The 23,878-nt window shown below is 34.7% G+C and overlaps 1 protein-coding gene across 1 annotated transcript; it reads right to left on the reverse strand.

Moving 5' to 3' along the window:
* Positions 1–2,428: 2,428 nt before the first annotated feature.
* Positions 2,429–23,863, reverse strand: LOC105212177 (regulator of G-protein signaling 17). Its single transcript, XM_054233638.1, has 5 exons — positions 23,481–23,863; positions 10,397–10,477; positions 10,255–10,316; positions 5,889–6,177; positions 2,429–5,822 (listed from the first exon to the last, which is right to left on the reverse strand). The coding sequence occupies exons 1-5, from the start codon at positions 23,861–23,863 to the stop codon at positions 5,732–5,734; spliced, it is 906 nt and encodes a 301-aa protein (XP_054089613.1). The 3' UTR covers positions 2,429–5,731.
* Between the last annotated feature and the right edge of the window lie 15 nt (positions 23,864–23,878).

Consider the following 23,878-nt stretch of genomic DNA (forward strand, 5'->3'; position numbering starts at 1 on the left):
TTTTGGAATTTTTTTAATTGTCTTTGCATTATACTTTATTTCATTTTCTATTGGTATTCATTTTACCATTACTCCTTTTGTTGTTGTGTTGTGTTTTATGTTCATTTATGGATTTGCGAATTTAAATTTAATGCTAATTACAATTTAAATATATATTTTTTTGTTATTATTTATCCATAAATATTTATTTTTAATGCTGTTTATTAATTTTTGTTTTGCCTTCTTAAGAATTTGCGTTTGTTTTACATACTTAACTGTATTTGTTATAATTAAATTACCTAACTTTATATGAGTGTGTATTGAAAAGTGATTTATTGAAAAATTCATATATAGTATATATGTATATATATATATCATATATTTACGTTTGTATATATTCAATTATGTTGAACTTCTTGTTTTATATGAAATGCTTATTGCATATTTGGTGACTTTGCTTGCGGATTTCGGGTGGTTTTAGGTATTCATTTGCTTTAGTACGCTCCTCAATAAGTTTTTAGGTTATGTTATACTTTTTCAATAGTACTTGAGTTTATAAGAATTTCGTTTTGGTTTTTTTTTATTTTTGTTTTTGCTTGCTTTTTGGAGTTTGTTGTTGTTTGCTTTAGAATACGAAGAGTTCATTAATATTATTTTATATTTTGTTGTATTTTACTTTAAAACTTATTAAAAAATGTTTTTATGCAAATTATTTTTTTTTTGTTTTCTAATTTTTTTTTCTATAAATTTACACAAATACATATGTTTGTAAATCCGTTAGTAGTTGGTGATTAATGCCTGCAGAGTTCTTAAGTGTTGTTGAGAATTCTCGCTTGAGTTGTCATTATTAAATTGTTATATTTTATTTATTTTTTGGATTTTTTTTTCAGTTTATTGCGTTGTCAAATTTTTGCATATACTTTCGAATTTTTTAGAATCCTTTTTACTTTTTTTATTTGTGCTTTCAATAAGGTATTTGAAAATGTTTAGCAAGAATTTTATACCATTGTAGTTGTAAGTGTGTAGCCAATTTGTTTGAATCATTTGCTTATTGGTCTCATCGCATATTCGTCTAGTTTTCAATTGTAAATTTACTTAATTTACTTTTTTCTTGCCAATTTCAATTATGAATTTTTTTATTAATTTAATGTGCTAAATCTAATAACAGTTTAAGTTAATTTTTTTATATTTTTTTATATTTTTTTATAGTTTTTTTTAATTTTTGCTCGATTTTGGTCGAGTGTTGTTTCATGTACGCGCTTGTACATGTGTCAATCAATTCCTTTTTTCATATATAATACATTGCGTGCTGGTGTGTGTGTGTGTGTTTTCTTCTAATTCTAATTTTTGCATATTTTCGAAATACAACAACACAGATTTTACTTTTAAAGTTTATTTCTTATTCATTGTGTGGTAGAAAAAAGCTACTTTTTGTCGTTTGTTGTGGAAAAATAATTTTGTTTTTAAACTGCATTTTTAATTTAATTGTAAGATTTTTAATACCCACTATTAGGTGTTATCTTAGTATTGCAAGAGTGTGTGGTTTAAGAAATTTTTTAGTACACAAAGTTTACGTTAAGTGTTAAAAGCTGAGGGAAAAATAAATTTAAATATGAATTTCACTTATAAAAATGCCTGAGTGCAATTTTAGTTTTATCAATTGTCAAGATAATGTCTAAGTTTCATAACTAAACTATCGACTGTATAAAAAAATTATATCAAAATCAGATTGTTAACACAGATTTTAGGATAAATAAAATACTATTTGTTCCCATACTTTTGTGAAGCAGTGTTATTAAAAAAATATATATATATTTTTAAAATTAAAAAATAAAATGCAGTATCCGACGTGATTAAAACTTATTTCACCATAGAAAAAAATATTATAAATTTTAGTTTTTAAAACTTTAAGAAATTGGCGCGAAAATATTTTTTTTTTTTTTTGTTATTTTCTTATGGTAATAAGGTTTCAGTTTATATTTTATATTTTTTATATTTTTAATATTTAGCACGTACACATTTTATTTGCGCTTTGGCAGTGAGTTCAAGTATATTTGCGTTTAAGTATGTTCTTTATTTGTTGATAAGTTGCTTCGCAAATTTACATTATTTTTTACTCTTCAAATGAGTACTAAAATTTATAAAATCTCAACTAAATTAAAAAAACGAAATTAATAACTGAATAATAAATAAAATTTTTAAAGTCTATGAAACACCTACTTTTTGCAGGTTCCCGGATGAATGTCAAGCCTAAAATATGAAACGAAGGAGACGTGGTTCTGAAATACACATGTATGTCTTGCCTTATACGATACGTTACTGTTATTTTTGAAAGTTTTAAAAATTTCTTGGAAAAATCATCAACCCATAACAGTCCCTAGTACCAACGCTAACAAGCGCTAATACGGACTGAGAGTTCCAACCATGAATATGATTATGGTTTCTAGAAGTTTCTTGGAGTGTTTCAGGGAAAGATTCCTAGACAGATCTAAGGATCTTTACACATTGTCGCATAACATAGATTGATGATAGTTTAACAAACTTAGAAACTGTAGAAGTATAGATTCTATGGGTCTTTCAAAAAAAGATTCCGCGTCAGACCTGCAAACCTTTTCACATTGTAGCATAACATAGATTGATGTTAGTTTAAGAAATTGTAGAAGCATATATTCTATGGGTGCTTCAGAGAAAGATTCCGTGACAGCTCTAAGGATCTTTACACATTGTCCCACAAAATAGTTTAATGACACTTTAAGAAACGTATAAATATAGTTTCTTAGAGTGTTTCAGAAAAATGTTAAACGAATCATGAATATTGTAAGTACATTAATAACGCAGCATTTCGCAAAAGATAGATTCGTGATAGTTTAAGAAAAAATATAAATTTCTATTAAGCACTTGACGGTAATTCATTTTGTTCTAACCTCAAAATCAGTTGAAATTCTAAATTCACTAAATCTACAACAACAATAAAGTTACTAAAAGAGTATAGAAATAAAAAAAAAACCAAATCGTAATACTTTTTTGTAGAAATTGAAATGAAATGAATATATTTGAATCAAGAAATTCACCTAAATAAATTATAATACAATAAATTAATTTTTAATTTTTTTTTTCATTCACAATTTTATTTTTGGTTCTGCATTTTTGGTATGAAGTTTGTAATGTTTTTTTTCAATGCATATATGGCTTTTAAGTGTTTTTTGTTTTTTATTTTATTTATGAAATTAATTTAATTTTTTTTTATAATTATTTTCGCTAATTTTTTTTTTGCACTACTTGACTTAGGCAAACCATTAAATTCATAAATATGTAATTAATTACTAATAAATACATTTACATACATAATTTCCCTTTGCTATTAACTAAGTATTTATTTGTGTACTTATATTTATATTCTCTCATTTATATTTTTATAAAAAACAAATCATATATATTTAATTACAATAATACAATCGTATAATGCGTACATTTAGTAAGTACAGTAACTAGTTTGTAATCATTATTTCATAGTTACTAGAATAATCATTTTACATTATTTAGTAGTTTAAGTTATTATAATTTATAGTTTTTTTTTTTTTTTTTGGAAAATAAAACCATCATATGTATTTACAAAATGCTTTCGATGTAAAAATTCATTTGTTTTTGTTTGTTGTGGCCATTTTGCGTTTGTTTTGTTGTTATTTGTTGCTGTGATTGCTGGTGTTGTTGCCTCGCTACGAACGTTACAAAGCAAATTTTCGTGAAATTATAACTCTCACTTGTATAGAAAAAAGGAAATTCGAGAAACCGCTTCGATTGTTATTTAGTGCTAACAACAACAAAATCATGTAGCATTAACAAACAAGTGCGCTTAAAATTATAAAAATAAGTAATGAAAAAAAATAATAATATGCATAACAGTAAAAATTTATAACTAGCTCGGAATTTTTTCAACTTTAGTTTTTTTTTGTAATTATAAACTAAGTAACATAAATTGTTTAGTCGTAAATAATTATTGGAATTATAAGATTTCGCTTTCGTTTCAATTTTTTGAGAATACACACAAGGCGGAATGGCACTAAAGTGATGAAAATTAAATAAAATTATTATTTTTTAAATTATTTTAATCATATTTAATTATATAATAGATTCAAAAGTTGTCATAATTTGTACGTTTTTCTTTTTTTAAATACATCTCTTACACCTTAAAGCAAAATAAGTAATCATTTATAATAAAATAGCAACTAAAAAGTCACAAAAATATTTTTTTGCTAAACTTTAGTTAAACAATAAATATTTATACGAATTATAAAGCTTTAGTTACAGCTAAAAAAAATTTAACTTTCGAGAAAAAAATATATTTTTAATAAATAAAATTCAAGTTAAATAAAGTTTATCGTGCCACCTCGCACCTTGTACGTAAAGACATGCATAACAATCATCATTGCTGCACTTTAAATGCGTCGCCTAGCATAGTCGCCTAAAAGCATGCTACAACAATTTTCTTTAGCTCGCTTATGTTAGCCAATTCCTTATAAAATTAGCTGCTCAACAGTTGCGCTGACTAGATTTCATTTACATACACTTACATACACACTATACATATATAATCTCGTGTTTTTGCACTTTTACAACTTTATTGCAATTTTCCTTAATTTCTGCACATTTACATATATAACTTTGGTTTGTTTTTGTTTTCTTAAGATTTTGCTAACATTTACCAGGCATGTGCTGCCAGCCAGTTTATGTATTACATAAGTAATTTGTGCGCATACAATTCGTTAGAATGTTTTATTGGTTTTTAGTACTTCTTCTTCTATTTTCCTACCCACTCACTTCTATTCAATGCATCGCAAATCGCTTTGTGCACTTGATTTGCATTAACAGTTGTGCCAACGCCATTTTTTTACTTCTTTATGTTAAATGGTTTCCCATTTAATATATTTAGATTTTTAAGGAATTTTATATTGCTTCATTTTTGTATTTTTTTTATATTTTTTTCTTTTTCGAAAATATTTTTGAAAAAAAACGAAGAAATTTGGTACAAAATCGTTAAACCACAATCATGTATGTATATATGTATTAACAACTGAGCAGCTGTTGCATGCGTGTGCAATAAAAATGCAACAATGTTTAAGTAACGGTGCCTTACTTTGCAGACACACATAAACACACATAATTGCGTGAGATAAGTGGCATTCCTGCTGCAAACATACAGAAGTAAGTCAGTAAGTAATGTAAGTACATAAGTACATAAGTAAAACAAGTCAGTAAGTACATAAGTAAGTAAGTAAGTATTTCGCTTGACGCTTAGACACTAGTAGGAAACTAAATATTGTAGCAAACTCTGTCATCTTATTAACTATGTATAGTTTGGTTCTTAAGTCGTACCCTTAGACATTAGTGCTTAATGCTTAATGCTGCTTTAACGCTTAGTCCTTACAGATGTCTAGGGCTAGAGCTTAGTTACTACTTATATGCTTAGTTGTTGCATTTCGTAAACCACCTGCGAACACACTTTATTGTTTGTTTATTTATTTGCCAATACTCTCTCTCACCAGCTTCCCTACTGCTCCCCCCGCACTTAAGTTCACGCGCTGCATGCCACCATTCTCGCTAAACACTATTTTTGTGCATGTGCTGCTTAGTTTCTTACTTTTGCTAAATCGCCTACTTTCGCCACACTTTTCCAGCCCAATAAATTTAACCAATTGCTACTGTCTGCTCAGCAAACATTTACTCGCTACTAAAATCTGTCCGTCGCGCGCTCTTAAGTGGGACTATCTGTTGTGGAAGCTGCTGCAGATAAGCTACCGTCTTGCAGTTGTGCCAGCGCTTTGAACTTCTGCGAGTTGAGGAATCTGTCAAGAAACAACAAATATTTTGTCAAATCAGCAAACTCGGCAGAAATTTACGGTAACACTCACCTTGGATATGAGTCTCGGTGCATGAGCGTGTAGATTTGTATTTGGGCCTCGTCGAAGGTGTGCGGTGTTGGCTCCACCATATTGCGATTGACGATCTCTCGTACGCGCGAGTCCAGAGATACTTCACGTGGCGACAATATCGAAATGTAATCCTCGTAGATGAGGCGCGCCTTCTCCTCGATCGCTTCGCTACTGCTCTCCTTTTTCAGCTCTTCGCAGGCAAGCCAAAATAGTATGTTCTCTTCGCTGAATTCGCTACGTAAGAAGTCACGAAACACTTTACGTCCAGCTGGAAAATTAATTTGGAGTATTATTATAAATATGTATACGAGTAATATGCTTAAGAAGAAGATATAAAGAGTGTTGTGGAAACATTTGAGATTTTTACAAGAGCTTCCCGTATGTCGTGATATTGTCTATAATCTATAGTCGTTGGAGTCAGTTATTTCATTTCACGGAATCATGAGATCGGTTCCCGACTCTATGAAAAACAAAAAACAAACCCTCTATTTGTGACATCCCTTTCAAAGTCATGATAAGGCGATATCCCTATACGAATTCTAAGTCGAAATTCGTGAGATCTCTTCTTGGATTGTCTGGAAACTGGGGGTTAGATTAGATTCTATGGTGATGGGTAACGCTCTTGGACTGCAGAGAACTGTGAATTATAATATCAAAATGTTCCCCTCAAAGATATTTCATTCTATAAAACAACCAGATTCGAGAAACTAGGCATCTCGTTGGTTAAGTATGTGTACCAACGGGTAAGATCATAAGAAGAAGCTCACTAAGAACCTCAAGTAAATTATGGTACTACTTCGAAGATACAAGTGTCCAATTTTTATTCAATATTAATCAATTTAGAGCAAATGCGACGAAGGGCGTGTCTTTCAACGAATTTGACCACTGCAAATGCTACAAAATTAAGCTGTCGGCGCAAAAGATAATCAATTAAAACCCCCTATCTCCGAGTGCGAGAAATAAAAACGCTTTAATGCCGCAATTTTCGTCTTGCAGATAGCAAAGCGATATGGGGGAAATACTCGCTAAGTGTAGGAAATTATTTAATCAAAATTTTTAGACGGAGTGAAGAGGGAGAGAAATTAATTGCGGTTACGTTTCCGTAGCGCCGCAACACGCAAATCACTGTTGACTGGCAGCGACGTAAAACGAACGAAAAAAAGCACCAGCAACAACAACAACAGCAATAAATCAAGCGACAGGTGAATCAGCAATGCTAATGCAGCTGTTAAGCGTAAGGGCATCGCGTGCCTGAAATGTTTTTCATTTCACCAATTTATTTGCGGAACATTTGCTGGTAGTGAGCGCGTGCCATAAAAGAAAACGGAATGAATAAAGACGAAGTGAATGTAAAGTATAAACGCATAAATTCAAGTGCGCACATACACATACATAGCTCACTTTGTGGATACAAATTTTTTGTATAGTGAAACGTATGGCATATCTCTCAAACTTTCAACATACACAACCGCTCGCTGGCGATTTGTTTATTTCGTGGCACTTGCAAGCGAATCAACAACATTACAACAACAGCAAGTACAATGCGAAGAACAAGAGCAAGCAAGCGGCGCTTGTTAGCGACCAAAGTAAACACAAATGTCAACGAAATTTCAACAAAATGTCACCAAACTCAGCGCACTCCAGTTCGGGCAACTGTCAAGCAGACGTATGGGTTGGCATTCATCAGCCAAACAAATAAGAAAGCACAAGCACACAAAACAGCGCCATGAGCTCAACAAGCTCAACATTGCGACAAAGCGGCGTGCAAGCAGTGTAATTGCTTACGACTATTGATTTAATTCCTCAAACTTGTCGTTAACTTGAGCAAAAAATTTGTTTACTAAACTACTAAGCTTGAGGAATCGGTTGAGGCCGCTGATTGACGGGGTGTTGCCACAACACGTGCCAGATTCTTCACTGCTCTTACCAGTGTGCGACCCATCTTATGCTTATTAATATTCGCATATTATTACTTTTGTGTTGAGCATTTGCATTTCCAATCAAAGGCGCGTTCTTTCTGTGCATATTTATGTCGTTCTTTAGTAACAAAGCATTGCACATAAAATAAATAAAAATATGACAGCTGAAGATTGTTAGAAGTATTTATAAGTGGCTTCATTGTTATTCAAGGTCATGCAAGGTTAAGGTTGTGCTAACAACAGTGGTGACTACACATAACTTTGACAGGATTGATTAAATACAAGTGCACATTAGTTAAGTTGTATTTCAGGTTACTCATACGCCCCCGGTTTTTTTTTTCTTTTTCTTCTTGATTACCCACATCAATACTTGAATGTCAGCTATTGTTTAACAGCTACGGTGAGTATACTCATAATTTCAGAATTTTATTTGGAGGTCCCTTCGAACGTAAATATAAATGACTTTATCGAAATAGAGACAACGGCGTGGGTTTTATGAGTAAAATAGATTCTCTTTAATATCCAAATAAATTTAGGCTCTACAATCAATAAAATATACATAATTTGAGTTATCAAAAATAATTTCAGAAAATGCGATGGACCACTATGATTTAGGCTGTGTTAAGAGCAATTATTTTATTCAATTGGTCTACAACTTTGCTTCTACCGTTTTTTTTTTTTTGTAAATTTAAGGTGTTATTGTATAAAAACGGTTACAAAAATGTTATTCAAAATATTGGCCGTCGCTAGCTACTACTTTTGACCATCTTTCTGGCATCATCCGTACTGCGTGACGAAAGAACTCCTCATCTTTCGAGTCGATCCAAGTATCAATCCAATTTTTGACTTCTTCATAAGAACTAAAGTGCTCGTTAGCTAGACCGTGTGCCATCGATTGGAATAAGTGGTAGTCAGATGGAGCAACGACTGGAGAATACGGCGGGTGTGGTAAGATCTCCCATTTCAGCGTCTCCTTTGCGATGTGAGGCCAGGCATTGTCATTCTAGAGAATGACTTTATCGTATCTTTCCTCGTACGTCTTTTAGTGCTCGGCTCAAACGCATCAATTGCGTTCGGTATCGATCTCTTGTGATGGTTTCAGTCGAGTAATGCTTCCAATTCAGCATCTTCGAAAATCTTCTCCCTTCCACCACAATGCCGGTCTTCGACCATCACCATTCTTAAAACGTTGAAACCATTCGCGACATGTTCTTTCACTTAGGACAGCCTCACCGTACGTATCCGAAAGCATTCGATTAGCCTCAGCGGCACTTTTTTTGGAATTAAAAAAGAAAAGCAAAATTTCCCGCAAATGTCGAGAATTCGACTCAAATAAGTTTAGGATGCAAACAGTTCTCTAAAAATATTTTGTTGGATTAATGTTGACACAACTGTCCAAGATCGATATAAAACGATTTAATCGACCAGTGCTTGACTTTAGAGACATTCCCGCAAATGTCGAGAATTCGGCTCAAATAAGTTTAGGTTGCAAACAGTTCTCTACAAATATTTTGTTGGATTAATGTTGACACAACTGTCCAAGATCGATATAAAACGATTTAATCGACCAGTGCTTGACTTTAGAGACATTCCCGAAAATGTCGAGAACTCGGCTCAAAAAGTGACATTTTCAGTTGAGAATAAGATCGGGATGCAAACAGATCTCTACAAATATTTTGGTTGGTTAATGTTGACACAACTGTCCAAGATCGATATAAAACGATTTAATCGACCAATGCTTGACCGTAAAGACATCTATTGGAAAACGGCGGAAGCAAAGTTGTCGACCAATATTTTGACCGGCACTGGATTCTATTCCAACATCAAACATATTTTCCCTAAAAATTGTCACATCTCCACATAAACAAGTGGACTTTTACATTAACAGACTTTTATAAAGGCGTCAATGAGAGGTGTGTTAAAAAAATTCAAAAAATTTTCGTTTTTGAAAAACACTCCTTAAACTCGAGTTTTGGGATAGCCTTTGACTCTTGCAGCGATTTCTATTTAAATAATTTGAAATTTTAAAATTCCCATTACTTTTTGAACACTAGTATACTTTAATGGCTTTACCTCAGATAAACATGTTGATTTATACTACTAATAGGAAGAAAGGTGTGGTCATGTATCTAGCAAAGGTGTAAGCACTAATTAATTGTATTTAATAGATACCGTTATATGGAAACGATTTTAAAACAGTTTTGATTTCTTTAATTGTAATTTCCACAAATTTTCCAAAATTAAATTTTTAGAAAATTGTTTTCGAAATTTAAAAAGTGGTCTTTAAAACTCGTTTGCCTTTCTTTGAGGGAAACAAAAGTGTAAAAATACTATATATATTTCGATAAATTAAACCGATATTTAAAGCCGATTTAAAAACAAAATTTTTAAATTCGCAAATTTTCTATACAAAATTCTTCACTTACTCGAATTTTTCATAAGCAAATCGAAGCTTTTACCCCAACTTCGGATTTCCTCGAGACAGGGCCTATAACAAAGAAGGTTAAAGTAAAAAAAATATCATAAATAAAACATAATATATGAAAATTTTAAATTGTTTATACTCACTGTTCACCGTCCAATAGCAAATCCACGCTCGCTGGATCACGTCTTGTTGGTGCATTGTCTTCCGCATTTTTTATTGCCAAACTGGAAGAAACAAATTGAAAAATACACGGAATTCAGAATAAGGTTCATATAAACATGCACGTACAGCGTTGTACATACATATATACACACAAACATAATGCCACAAATATTGTTTTGCAATACAAATTATATTTATTCATACACTAATCTGTTTGCTTTACACACAAACACACTTGAGTGTATCTATGTATGTGCTTGTTAAATAAATGTAGTATAAGAGGAATATGGGTATTTCCACTTTCATTGTATACATACAAAGTCAACAAGGTTTTCTGCATAAAAGCACTCATGCCGTTTATATTCAATTGTGAAGCGTGTGCGACCAGCTGTTTGGCTATTTAGCATAAAACTAAATCACAGATACTGTCTGCGTTGACTGACTGTTGTGTAAATTCATTGTGAATTCAATTAGAATTGGAGAAGGTGAAGGCGAAGGCGAAGGCGAAGGAGAGCCACCGAATCCGTTTACGAGCTGTGTGATCAGCGGCGCATATGTGCAATTTATGTGCGTGCGCTGCGAGCACCTGGGGTGTGGTGGATGTAGGTGGCAAGGAGAGCAGCAGCATTTGGCATAATTGCCATAGAGCGAGTACTTATACTCGCTGAGTGAGAGTTAGTGGGGTCACAAAAGCCGCGATAAGCGCACACGCGAGTACCCATCAACAGCGAGAGTTAAAAAAAAACACTTTTTTTTAATTTATATACATAAATTCAGAAGTATTCGTTTGTATGTATGTGTGTGTGCCTGCCACAGTTTGGCTTTTAGAGTACATTTTCCTGTATGTTTTTTTATTTATTTTCTTTGGTTGGCGTGCGACCGCAACAAATACATATGTATGGCACGATCTTGAATTTAATACTATTGTTTTAGAGTAGGAAAATTGGAATTTTTTATTCAGAAATATATGAGATATAGTAAGCGTTCAAAGTAAGGAAGTCGTAAGCATTTAAACAATTTTTATATTAAATATTTAATTTATGAAATATATAAACAATTGGATAATTTTGCGTAATTCAGTAAGTGTTTCCTACTTTTTAGTCAAATAAAAAAAAAATTATCTATGTATAACATATGTAACTATGTATGTATCTCTGATAGCAAAACATGTTTTACTATTATATATTATTTTAATTTATGGAATCTCAGAGATTTAAATCCATTTTCAGATCATATTTTACGAAAACACTAACAACGGTATGAGAAAAATGTTGCCTACATCTCGGCGCAAACGAGAAAAAGTATCGTCATCCAAGGAGAGAAATAAGAAGTAAAGAAAAACATCCCCAGCTATTTTTAACTGAAGAAAACACCATAAGTGTTTATCTGATTGAAAATCTGGCTGCTTCAAATGTCTTTGTTACTCTGAAGAACAAATTAATAGTATCTGCTTGTAAACTGCCTAAAGATATGCTACTCTCATTCAAAAGCGCTTATTTAGAGGGGCATCATTATATTTTTTTTTATTTCTAATTTTATTTATCGCGTATTGCTTTCTAAATATGCTTTTTTTTGTCCAAATATTGACGAAGAAAAGGGGGTTATGTATTCAAAAAAGTTATTGATATATTTAATTTAAATATCTTTAGTTTAATGTTATGAATATTTAATTTTTATGTTTAATGTTAGCTATCACTTTTTGTAACTAATTTCATAGTTTTTACAACTCCTCAAGAAATATAATTCTTTTAACAGTTTATATTTTACATATTTTTATATTAATTTGACTTCTTTATCTAGTATCAGTGACTTTTTAATCACCACCAAATCATATTATATGTAGTTTTAGTAGCGTTTCAGCATTTAATATATACATTCTAACGCTATTCACCTATATTTGCACTATATGTATTATATATATAATTTATATGTATATTAAAATTTATTTTTACGCGCTTATCATTTGTGGAACACGTTTTCCCATCTGGTTTGCTTTGCTTTTTGTTTTGTTTTACTGATTTATTTTCAAACTTTTATCTAGTTGTTTACTTCTTTCAGTTATTATTTTGTTTTTTTTTTTTTTGTTATAGATAAGCTTTTTATCTAGCAAATTCAATCGATAGTTCGTAATTCGAGTCAAAATCGATAAACAAAAACAAGAATTTCGACCCCGCATAGAGCTAAAAGCTGCTACAGATCGCTTGTTTTTCTACTTTTCGCAACAAAAGAGAGTTAAATATTTCTTATATAAAATTGTATTAAAACTCATTAGTTAGCCGCTGTCACCTGTGGCCCCAGCATACATACCTTTGTTTCAATTTCTTTAGTAAATTTCGCCAGCGTTCACTCATAACGTCTGCCACAGTTACCACCAACACTAACAACACGTTGCCGGCCGTATGCTCATACAGTTCGATAGTTTTAGGCAACAAAATTAACAAAGATTTTGTAGGTTTCGTTTCGTTTCATTGCATTTCTTTGTTCCAAGTCAATCAATCATTTGCCACATTAGCACCACCTCCTGCAGTCAAGCGTATGCACACGAAATTTGCTACCAATATTACTAAGCTATATATTATTGTTGTTGTTGGCGATCATTAAAACTACACACCATCAGCGACCGAGCGGAGGAAATCATTTTTCAAAGCTTAGTCAGCACATAACAACACACAGTGGCACGCGCGTGTCCATCGAAATGAAAATATATTATTAATTATAGTTACTCATACGCCCGGTTGTACCCTATAAAAGAGGCACTGCAACTATGTAAGCACGCGGCCAAAGGAGGAGAAGGAGAAAGTAGTGAGTGGCACTGCCGCAGAATGTTTCAAGTATTTTGTTGGTTTAACTGCATAATTAGCCAAAGTTGTCGGCAACAGTGCGCACGCGGCCACTAGTGTGCTGGTAGGCCGCGTACAAATTGGCTCGCACTGTTCTTGTTGACAACAACACGACAAACTGAAATGTCGTTGAACAAAACACTCGACTCATGCGTCGCCCGCCCCAACGACAAACGAAAGTGCGCGCCGTCAAGCCATGCCGGCAGGTCTGAGGCAAGTTAACAGCACAACCATTAGCTTGACATTACCGAGGTTTCACTTGCAGAGTGCCCAGAATACATTACGACGAGTGCTTGACTTGACTGCCACCAACAGTTGTATTTGTTTTACTAGAGGTAAGTAAGCATGTGTACTCGTACGTAGGTATGTACATACTCGTAAGTGGCTCAGTGCCACACAGAAGCAAGCGTTGTTGTTCTCATTGTTGTTTGTTTGTTTGTTACTATTGTTATTGTTGTTGTTGTTTTGGCACATTAAAGTACAATATTGACATGGTGCTTGAGCGGGATCTACACGTGCATACATACATACATTTATACATATGTATGTCGGTGAAGGAAACTATGCGAACACATTGGAACCTGCACATGTGTAAATACTTGTTTGTACTTAAGTAGTATCATGTTGTGTAAATATGTATATATTGCATAGGTATATGCACCTTTAGGGACCTGTTGCAAGTGTTGCATGTGTAACATTTCAATAGATAAGTAGTATGAATCCACTTAGATACTTAGAGGTGACCGCTAGCGAAGGGGTTGTGAGGACCTCTATTTGCCAAAATGCTAACAGGGACTTTTTGTGGGTAGTAAAGAGAAAATTTGTGTTTAAAACTATATAAAAGAATAACAGAAAAGTACATGAGGAGATACAATATATTTGTCGATCAGATAAACTACGAAAATTTAGGAGAAAATCCAGGGACAATCAAGAAGGCACTTAAAAACATTCTTACTTCCCTTGCTGTTGGGAAGCTATCCTAGAGAGGATACATTATTATAAATCCAAATAGTTTATTTCATAACCAAGATATAATTTTTTAGACCTCAGAATCATTAGTTTTCATCTGAAGAAAGAAATAACGCTTCTTTACATTATTATTTTTGCTACCAAAACCAAAGCTATCCAAAGTATCAGTCAGAAATTTAACGAAAGATTTAATATTTATCCCAACACTGTCGCCCTAAATATGGTGCAGAAAATCCGCATAGCCGTCACTGCTTTCCAATTAAAGTCACACCTATTCATAGCACACTACTTATGCATTGCGTTTTTAATTCCCACGCGTCGAATAGCAAATACGGCAAGCAAACGCAAAGCATGGAAGGAAAACTAAAGTCATTTCATTCAACGTATTCAAGCAAAGCCTTCTCAAGTGTCACAGGCGAAATGTGAACGACTGTGAATGTGGACATGACACTGATATAACATCGCATATTTCAACTATCACATAAAGACAAAATTTGTGTGTGTCTGTGTGTGTGTGTGTGTATTTGCTATTGAAAGCATGTCGAATGATGGCATGTGTTTTGGCAGGTTTATTTATTTACTCGTACATATATTGTAATGGCAGGCAGAACGAGTTTTATTGACAGTGGAAGAGTGTACAAAGTGGAGGGCGCAAATTGAAAAATAGCATAGTTTTCCGTTATTGATTTTGGTCAGGAAAACTAATTGCTTCGCTATAAACGAAAGCGCTTTAAAAGCAAATATCAAATGACAACCAATTACATGTAACAGTTAAATGATTTATACCACATTTCCACCGGACTTTAACCACATTTATCACAGTTAACCTCAGTTGCAGACGCATTTATATACATATAGAATGAGTTTACATTTTTATAAGTTGCTGTAGTAAAATTTGTTTTTCTGGCCTTAGAATCCTCTCAAACGAAACAACACCTGTGTGCTTACGTACCAGATGAAAGAAATCTAACAAAAGCTCGTCATTCCTGAACATGATACAGAAAGTGGTACACTATTTGTAATATTAAAATGGTTATTAATCGGTACACCACGCACAACACCCTTTAACTAGTTTTGATCAATTTGAGCAATCTTTAATCAAGATTTTGCAGATAATTTATGGTACTATAGACATTAGCAACGGCGAATACCGCAGACGTCTGAACGATGAACTGTACGAGTTATACGATGACAAAAATATAGTTTAGAGAACAAGACAGCGGTTACGCCACCAGGTCATGTTATCAGAATGAACGAAAAACACTGAAAAGTTTTCAATGCAGTATCCACAGATGGAATCAGAGAAAAAGGAGGACATCCAACAGTGTATAGGAAAAATTAGTTATTAACCAAATGAGATGAACCTTTATGCCATCAATCGACTATATTTTGTTAAATAAACCGAAACAATAAAACCATTCTGACCGATGTCGGCCGAGTATAACAGAGCCGGTTTCAACTAGACCCCGAAATCAAGCAAAAATTCACTTTACGGCTGATTTTAATAAGAGAAGATAATGATAATGGCAACTCAGATCTCCACATTTGACTCTACCTGCCTTCTTCTTGTGGTATTGTATTATATAAAAATCTTAGTAAATGCTAACGATACTGAAACCATTGATGAGCTTAAAATTAACAACTGTGCAGAAATCAGCGATATACCGCCTGAGAAAATAAAAAATTAAAGAAAAATAGCCCAATGATATGATACTTTAACATTTTGATATTTAATATCGGATTTTACTGCGATGATACAATTAGTTATAAAATATGAATTATAGATGCCATAGAAAAATTTAAACTACTTACGATTATATTATTCATATTCTGTTATGTGTATATTTATATATCTCTATGTAAACATTTATAAAAATGTATTTAATAATATTTGATAATAACACAAGAGAAAGATAAACGAATTGAATTCATAGAAATTTTAAAACCACCAATACCCGTAAGTAAGTAAATAAATAAAGGGTGACGCATAGTCTAATGCCAATGACTGCATTCAAAATAGATGAAAACAAACATGTACACACGCACACACAAGCATGACGAAAGAAGAACGAAGAAAAAACGCCATTTATTGCAAGAGGAAAAGTAAAAACAAACAACAACAACAATAGTAGGTAGCATTAACAATAGTAACAACAGCAATAACAACATTAAGGCTCAACACACATAGAGAGAGAGCGAGAGTTTGATTACCCAAACTTTTTGCGCACATAATGTGTCACCGTCTGCCAGTGCGTGCTCATGTCCAGCTTTGGTGTAGCCGTGTGATTAGACGCAGTAAAGCCATTACATTGCACCCGCATAATAAAATTAATAAACTAATTTATATATATACGAGTATATGCGGTATATGCGATGTATGCGGTGTGTTGCTATGCTTTTAATAACACACAGAAAAGTACTCAACAAACTCTATTAACTAATTACACACACGCCGCTGTCTGGATGCAGGCAATATATGGTAGCGTAGCACAATAGCCCTTGTAAGCACTTTTATGGCAACAATTTTCGTTTTTTTGTTGTAGAAACAAATGTATTTTTCTAAAATCACACCACAAAAAAGTATTTTTTTTTTGTTTTTGGTAAGTTTATGCTGTTGGGCACGCCACTAAACATTAGCGAAAACTAACGCAAAAATCTGTGAAAACTCGTATGAAACTATGCAAATGTTAGTGCCACAGACACACGCACGCACACACACGAGCGCGAACAAAGGCACCACAATGTACAATTTTTATACAAACAATAACAAATACAAAGTGGTTTTTACTTTTTGCGGTTTTAAAGCGACGCGTTAGCTGGACGAGCGAAAAAATTCAACTGAATTCCATTGAAGGCGAGCGATGAGTTAAAGCGCCAATCGACCGACCGACTACTAGGCGATACGGCAATGACATGAGCGCAACGGACGCGGCGCGCTGGTGTGCGTGTGCAGCGCAATGCGGCCACATGTGGCGCGCCTGTGGTTGTATGGGTGTGCTTTTCGACACAGGCAGGTATATTCTGCACGTGTGTGCTTGTGTGTGTTAATACGCATATGAAATGTATATTCTGCGGCATATAAAGAAAAACCAACCGCTAACTTGATAGAGTTAAGTAGGTGAGGCACTGCCAACGAATGAGAGCCGGCACGCGAGGTGCTCCACAAGCGAGCGCTAGACGTAAGGAGGTGCCGTAAAGGCGCTTACTATGAACAAAGCAATACTCATACACACAAAAATAAAGCTTGTCAGACAAACAGCAAAACAGCGAGTTCAAGGAATGTTGCGGTAATAAACAATAAGTGGTGAGAATCCAAAGAGCAACGCACGCATAAACACACACACACACATTTCAATATATATATATTTATATAGAGCAAATCAACTATTTTCAATACAAATTTTCTTAAGTCACCCTTTTTCTTACAATCCTTTCACACACTTTCAGTCAAAAATTGACAGGATATACGCTCGCCTTAATACGCACCCTCTCTACACTTCTCCACGCATACCTATATATAAATATACATATGAATACACTTGTGTGTGCTGGGCGTTGTATGCCACTTTCTCTTAAATTCACATATTTCATCCACAACTGTCATGGCGTGCCATAAGACAATACGAACTCAATTTCCTACGCATCTTTAGCATCCTCATTATTCTTGGGCGCAACTTTGCTGCATTACTTCCGCAATACCTACCCGCCTGTCTGAGTCCCTGCCAGCCAACCTGCTTGTGTCTGTGTCTGGTGGCGGCTGCGTCTATGCCGCATTCAACATGCATAATTAAAATATTTGCCAACATTTTCATTGCTTTCCGTCGCTTCATTATTGTCAAATAATCAAAATTGCTGTCAAAGTTCATGGACGGAAGATATGCATACACGCGCACAAATACTCAAAGGGACCCCAAAGATATTTATACGTACACATTTATATACTCAAGAGCGATTGTGTTAGTATACGCAGCGACTTACATATATATATGTATAGCTATGCCTACATCCACTGCTTTAGTCCTACACATTTACTCGTATAAAAGTATGTTTGTATGGCCGAAAATGCCACAAAATTCCAGCGCTCATATTGTGAAAAAAGAATAATAGAAACACACGAAATGTTCGTAGCAAATGTACTCGTGTTTGCTAAACTTTTCGACTGTCTTCGGGAGCTTTTCATTTATGGTTTGGCATTTTTATGAATGAAATTTCGTGACGAGCGTAAGCTTTTGGGGTGCATTGTATTTATGAGCGACAATCGAAAGCTTTTACTATTTATTGTGTAAGTGAGTAAGGAACAGTGTTGCCAACAGTAAGGGAGTAAGCTTTTTGCAATTTATTTGGAAATTTAAAATCATTATATTCTTTTGGAACTTAAAACATTGTGGAAGTATTGATAGAATTAAAAAAAACACTTTCGAGAGAAACCACATATCATAAGAGAATCCCGACCAAATACTAAGGAACCTTTCTATACCACTTGCACTAAATATAATTTTGTAATTCTCTTAACAAGTTCCAGTTCAGTAAAGAAAAAACTTGAAATCCCAAATTATATGATAAAGATGGTGCAGAAAATCTGCACTAAAATTTGTATAAAAAATGGACGTGGCGCCGCCCACTTATGGATCAAAAATCATATCTCAGGAACTACTCGACCAATTTTAACGAAATTGGGTTCATAACATTATTTTGGTATTTCAATGGCATAGTTTCATAATAGCAAAATCGGGTCACAACCACGCCTACTTTCCTTATACCACAATTTTGCAGTTCAACTTAATACAATATATAAATTAAGCACCATAGATGATATCGGAAATTTTGCATTTCTAGTGTGACTTCGTCAGTCTAAAAATTTACGTTTATAACTTTTCAAGGCCCTTTACGAACATGAAGGCTTGTGGTTAATTTTTTTGCCCAAAATATGAGTAAATCTCTCAGATATTCAAAAGAAATTCAAATTAGATGTATTTCTTATAATAGTTGGCCTCTGTGCCAAAAATGGGCAAAATCAGGTCAATACTTCCTCTAGCCTCCATATACCACATATACGGATTTTTAAAATTCCGGTCTTCCTGGTCTTTATGCCGTATCGGTAAATATGGGAGATAAGTTAGCAAAACTAAATTCTTTGATATAATGAAGCTTGATGGTGAAAATAGTTGTAATTGATCTTGGATTTAACCCAGCCTCAATATCCATACTATATTTAATGATTTTCGTTATTCGAGTGGACTTTATGTCTAATATATGGCTCAATTCTTAATAAAATTGTATAAATAAATTTCGAGAGTAGAAAATGTTCGCTTACACGCGAACTGAGCCCTTTCTTACTTGGTGATAACTATGTAATTTGAAAACAATCTCAAATACCGTTTCAGTATTGGCACCACAACAGTTAAAAACTCTCCTTTATCTTATGGTAATACAAAATACAAATCTTTCGCACAAATTTTGGTATCCCTACAAAAGTTTCTCTGCAATAAAAGCTTTCGCGAACAACTACTCCCTCTCTCTCTCGCTCTCTTAAAGCTCTTCTTCATACAAATTATTTACTCAACCGAATTGTTAAGCGAAAAATTAATGCGGTGAGTTCGAATTTCCAGCATCGACACTATGAAGCATTTCCAGGCAGCGTTAGCGACGCCGTTTTCCATGACTTTCGCAAGTCAGCAGAATATTCATAAAACGAAGCAGCGCTGGAAAGCGTGAAAGTGATGTGTGCCGAGAGTGAGGTTGCCTGGTAGACAGTGTAATATGGTATGTGTCTAATCTGATTGGAGCAATTAGGGAAGTTATAATATTATTACCAAATGTACATTACATGCATACATACATACATAGTAAATAGGCAGAGCGAACCTTTGATGTGCGCGCGTTTGATGTTTGCCTTCTTCATCTTCTTTACAACGTATATACATATATGTATATAGAGATGATGTGTTTCAGTAATAAACGCGGTATAGTCCTTTAATTGACACTACAACTCAAGCTTTCACTTCAACTATGGTCTCATCAGGTTTAACACATATACACTAATGCGACAGCAACATAACAATAACAACAACTAACGAAATATTTTTTTTCGCAGTATACACACATATGTGTTGGTATGTGAGTTTGTGTTACGCCTAAAATTAAATGAATGAATCCGTTGCCTAGCTGGACTCTCGCTGCCATGCTGCGGTTGTTGACGTCCACGATTTGTGTGTGATTTTTCAACAATGTATACATATTTTTTGCCACTATTTGTCCTCAGCAAATGCGTGGTGTGTACACGCTTGTGTAGGCGTGTGCGTGTGTGTATGTGTGTGTAAGAAGTCATGTTGTATGCCCTTTGGACGCCCACACGTGTACATCACTCCATTCTTGGTTTTTATGGGTTTCCTACGGTTACAGCTCATCCATCACAGCAGCTGTGCCGCAAAATAGGCGAAAAATAGCAGATATACGTACATATTTACACTTATACATACACTTTATATAGATACATATACATATATGTAAGTGCCTGGCACTTGAACGACCATGACCGCACAAATGCGTTGACGCGTGCGTCGGCTGCGGACAGCACAAAGTGGAGTAAGGTAAATATGTATGTGTGGATACAAACAAGACAGTCAACAGAAAAGGGCAGCGAAAAATGTTTGGTGAAAAACCAAAAAAAAACATGATTTTGGAGAAAAGGGTTCAAAATGCGCTAAAGTGTAAATCCGCGCATATTTTCTTCAAATTTCACTGAACTTTCTGCTATCAACCCTTTTACAATATTTCATGCCGAGTTCAAATTTCAAGCAATCGAGTTAGACATAATATACTAGCTACATGGCTGTTTGTCTAAGTCTCCTATATAAGTATGTATGTATGTATACATAATATTTATTTCTGCTCCCACACTCAACTCTACCAACCGTGTGTCTCTTTGTAGAACTCTTCATGTGCCAACTACCTGACCTGCACTTTATTTGCCCAGCTCGTTTAATGAATGGGCCAAAGTCTGCTTGTGCACAAATTCAACGAAAATTCGGGCACTTCAGTTTTCCCACCGCTACTTTGCCTGCTGCTACACACAATGCCATTCATCTAAACGCAAAACTCAGAGCGAAAGCAAGCAACCCATACACCATACACACACACCACCACCTTGTCTTGCCTTGTGGTGCTGTTACAGCTTCGACTTCGCACACTCGTCTTGTCGCTTTGGCAATTTGGCAATTTGGCTCAGCTCAACCGAACTCAACTTGTCTCGGCTTGCTGCTGTTGGTGCTTTGCTTGCCGAGCACTCAACACTGCGTATACGTAACATTTGTGGTTGGCATGTTTGTGTCGTTGTTGTTGTTGTCGAGTGTTAGTAGGTTTAATTCAATCATATCAACTCGCGCAGCGCTGTATATACCATCTACTTTACTGTTATTCTCCGTATATGTATCTCGATGATAGTATATACAGCTCTGTGCGACATTTGTGTGCTTGTGTTTGTGTTAGCATTTAAACTGTGGAAAAAAATCATCTGTAGCATTTTCTTAACAACACTTAATTGAAATCTGACAATTTTGTGTTTTGTTTTCCATTTTCCACGTTGACGTTGCTCTCCGCTTCTTTCGTGGCAGAGCTTGAGAGTCAGCAGTAAATGACATTTATTTGCAAAGTTGTACAGATTTAATAGAATTTCACAAATGGCAAAGTGCACGAGCAGAAAGGTCACAGCTCTGTATACTCTGTATACATAGTGTAGGCGGATGGCCGTGACAAGCATTTGATAAGTAATTAGCTACTTATTTATTATGCATAGAGCATGAGGCTTCAATTTCACGAGATATTTTATTTTCAGTTAAGAAATCTTTATACATGATTTTGCTTAAATTATCAGGCATTTTATATAAAAATATGTTTTATAATGTTTTTGCTTTGATTTGATATACCAATATTTATAATTTATACTCGTCCATAGTAAATCGGGTTAGATTAGGCTCAGAAACTGACCCTCACGATAAGTGTCATGATGGATCCAATGCATTGGGCAGCTAAAGGCGCCTGTCTATTGTGATGCCAAAACACTTTTTTGTATGGATCCAAAGAAAACCCTTATATATCACCGAAGCGCTTTAAGCCTATCACAAATTTTACGAGGCGATTAATGTCAATTACGACCAATTCACTTGGTTAATTAGCGAGATGTTTCAACCTTAATCTTGCAATATAGAAGATGCAACATCCGTACAGCAATGGTAGTTTGAGTTCCAGAGTTTCTAACCTCCTCGTACATATGCCTATTCTGCAGTACCCAATGAGTACTCCTCTATGCGACAAGGTGAACCTTTTTAAGCGGAAGTATTGTAGCCGACCTTTTCCATTCCACTCTGTACCAAAAATATCTCGCAACTGAGCCGGTTATGGTTGTTAACTAGTATTTACCGAGCTCGCGAGAGAACGATTAATCCAACGCTAGTACACAAGAGAACAATGGAGCCTCAGCTTATTCTCAGGTGAAATAGGGACACTAAAGTAAGTCTTCCAATAAATTTATGGTTTTGATAGGAAACGAAAAATAAAAATTTTCTTTCTACAACATTGTTTTGAGAAAATCTTGCTGGTATAGAGACTGAAAGTCCCTAAAATACTACAAGACAAAAGCATTGTTTAAGTATTTGAAATGCAAAAAAAATTATTCAATTATATCAACCAAAAAACTTAAAAAATAATCAAAAACAAATTTAAGCCTCCCGCCTAAGCATTGCTATTTTTAGCTCATTCCTGTAATCGAACAACCACTGCATTGCACACGCTTCTTTGCACTAGCAACTAACTAACAACCCACTTGCACACGCCAGCCAGTGCAAGTCAACTTAGCTAATTTAGTTACTAGAAAAGAATTTCAAATCCGCTTTGAAAAATTCCTCAAACACTTACAAATTAATTTAATATTATTTTTAATAAATTCCATTCATGTACTCACCACTTTGCCCTGCCAGCGCCAAGTGCAGCCAACGCCAGAAATAAACGTGAAAAATAATTCAAAATAAAACGAAATAGAAGAGAGAGGGTAAAGAAAAATTTGTGAGCAAATAGAAAACTGTCAGTTACACGAATTTCAAAGTATCAAGCTGTGGAATTTCAACGCAGCGCGGCAATAGATGCGCTACAGAAAAGTGCAAGGCAACGGCTAACAATGCCGACACCGCCAGCAACCACTTAAGGTGTAGATCTATGAGCTTGCTTGCATTCCAAACGCTCTCGCCCCCGACCAACTTACCACGAGCATGAGCAACAGCAACACCAGCAGAAACAGCAGGGTTTCTGTGATTGTTGCTGCTGTTGCTGTCGTTGTGTTGTGCTGCTCGACATCGGCGTCGTCGTCATCAAAGTCTCGGGCAGCAAGCTCGCCCCCGCATTCCCCGTCGAACCGCCGCGTGAACTCGTCGTTGTCACACCCAACGCACTCGTCGTGCTCAGCATGCCGCCCACGTGTATGCCGCCCGTATTGAGACCGCCACTATTGCTGCCACCGCCACCACCTGTACTCAATGTACTGCCGCCCCCGCTATGTGATTTGACCGCCGCCACTGCAGAGGATGATGAAGAGCTCATGCCACGGAGGTGACATCCCGAAGGCAGCTCTGAAACTGTACAAGACATTCTGCGAAGAGAAGA

Source organism: Zeugodacus cucurbitae, chromosome 6 (genome assembly GCF_028554725.1).
Source record: "Zeugodacus cucurbitae isolate PBARC_wt_2022May chromosome 6, idZeuCucr1.2, whole genome shotgun sequence".
In the NCBI taxonomy this organism is placed as follows: Eukaryota; Metazoa; Arthropoda; class Insecta; order Diptera; family Tephritidae; genus Zeugodacus; species Zeugodacus cucurbitae.

What these genes read in the sequence shown, in the direction of transcription:
- LOC105212177 (XM_054233638.1), bottom strand. Translation starts at nt 23,863, where the DNA reads ATGTCTTGTACAGTTTCAGAGCTGCCTTCGGGATGTCACCTCCGTGGC. An exon ending in TTGCTATTGGACGGTGAACA is followed by an intron (nt 10,317 to 10,396) that starts GTGAGTATAAAC and finishes TCTTTGTTATAG; the next exon opens with GCCCTGTCTCGAGGAAATCC. An exon ending in TTTGCTTATGAAAAATTCGA is followed by an intron (nt 6,178 to 10,254) that starts GTAAGTGAAGAA and finishes TTAATTTTCCAG; the next exon opens with CTGGACGTAAAGTGTTTCGT.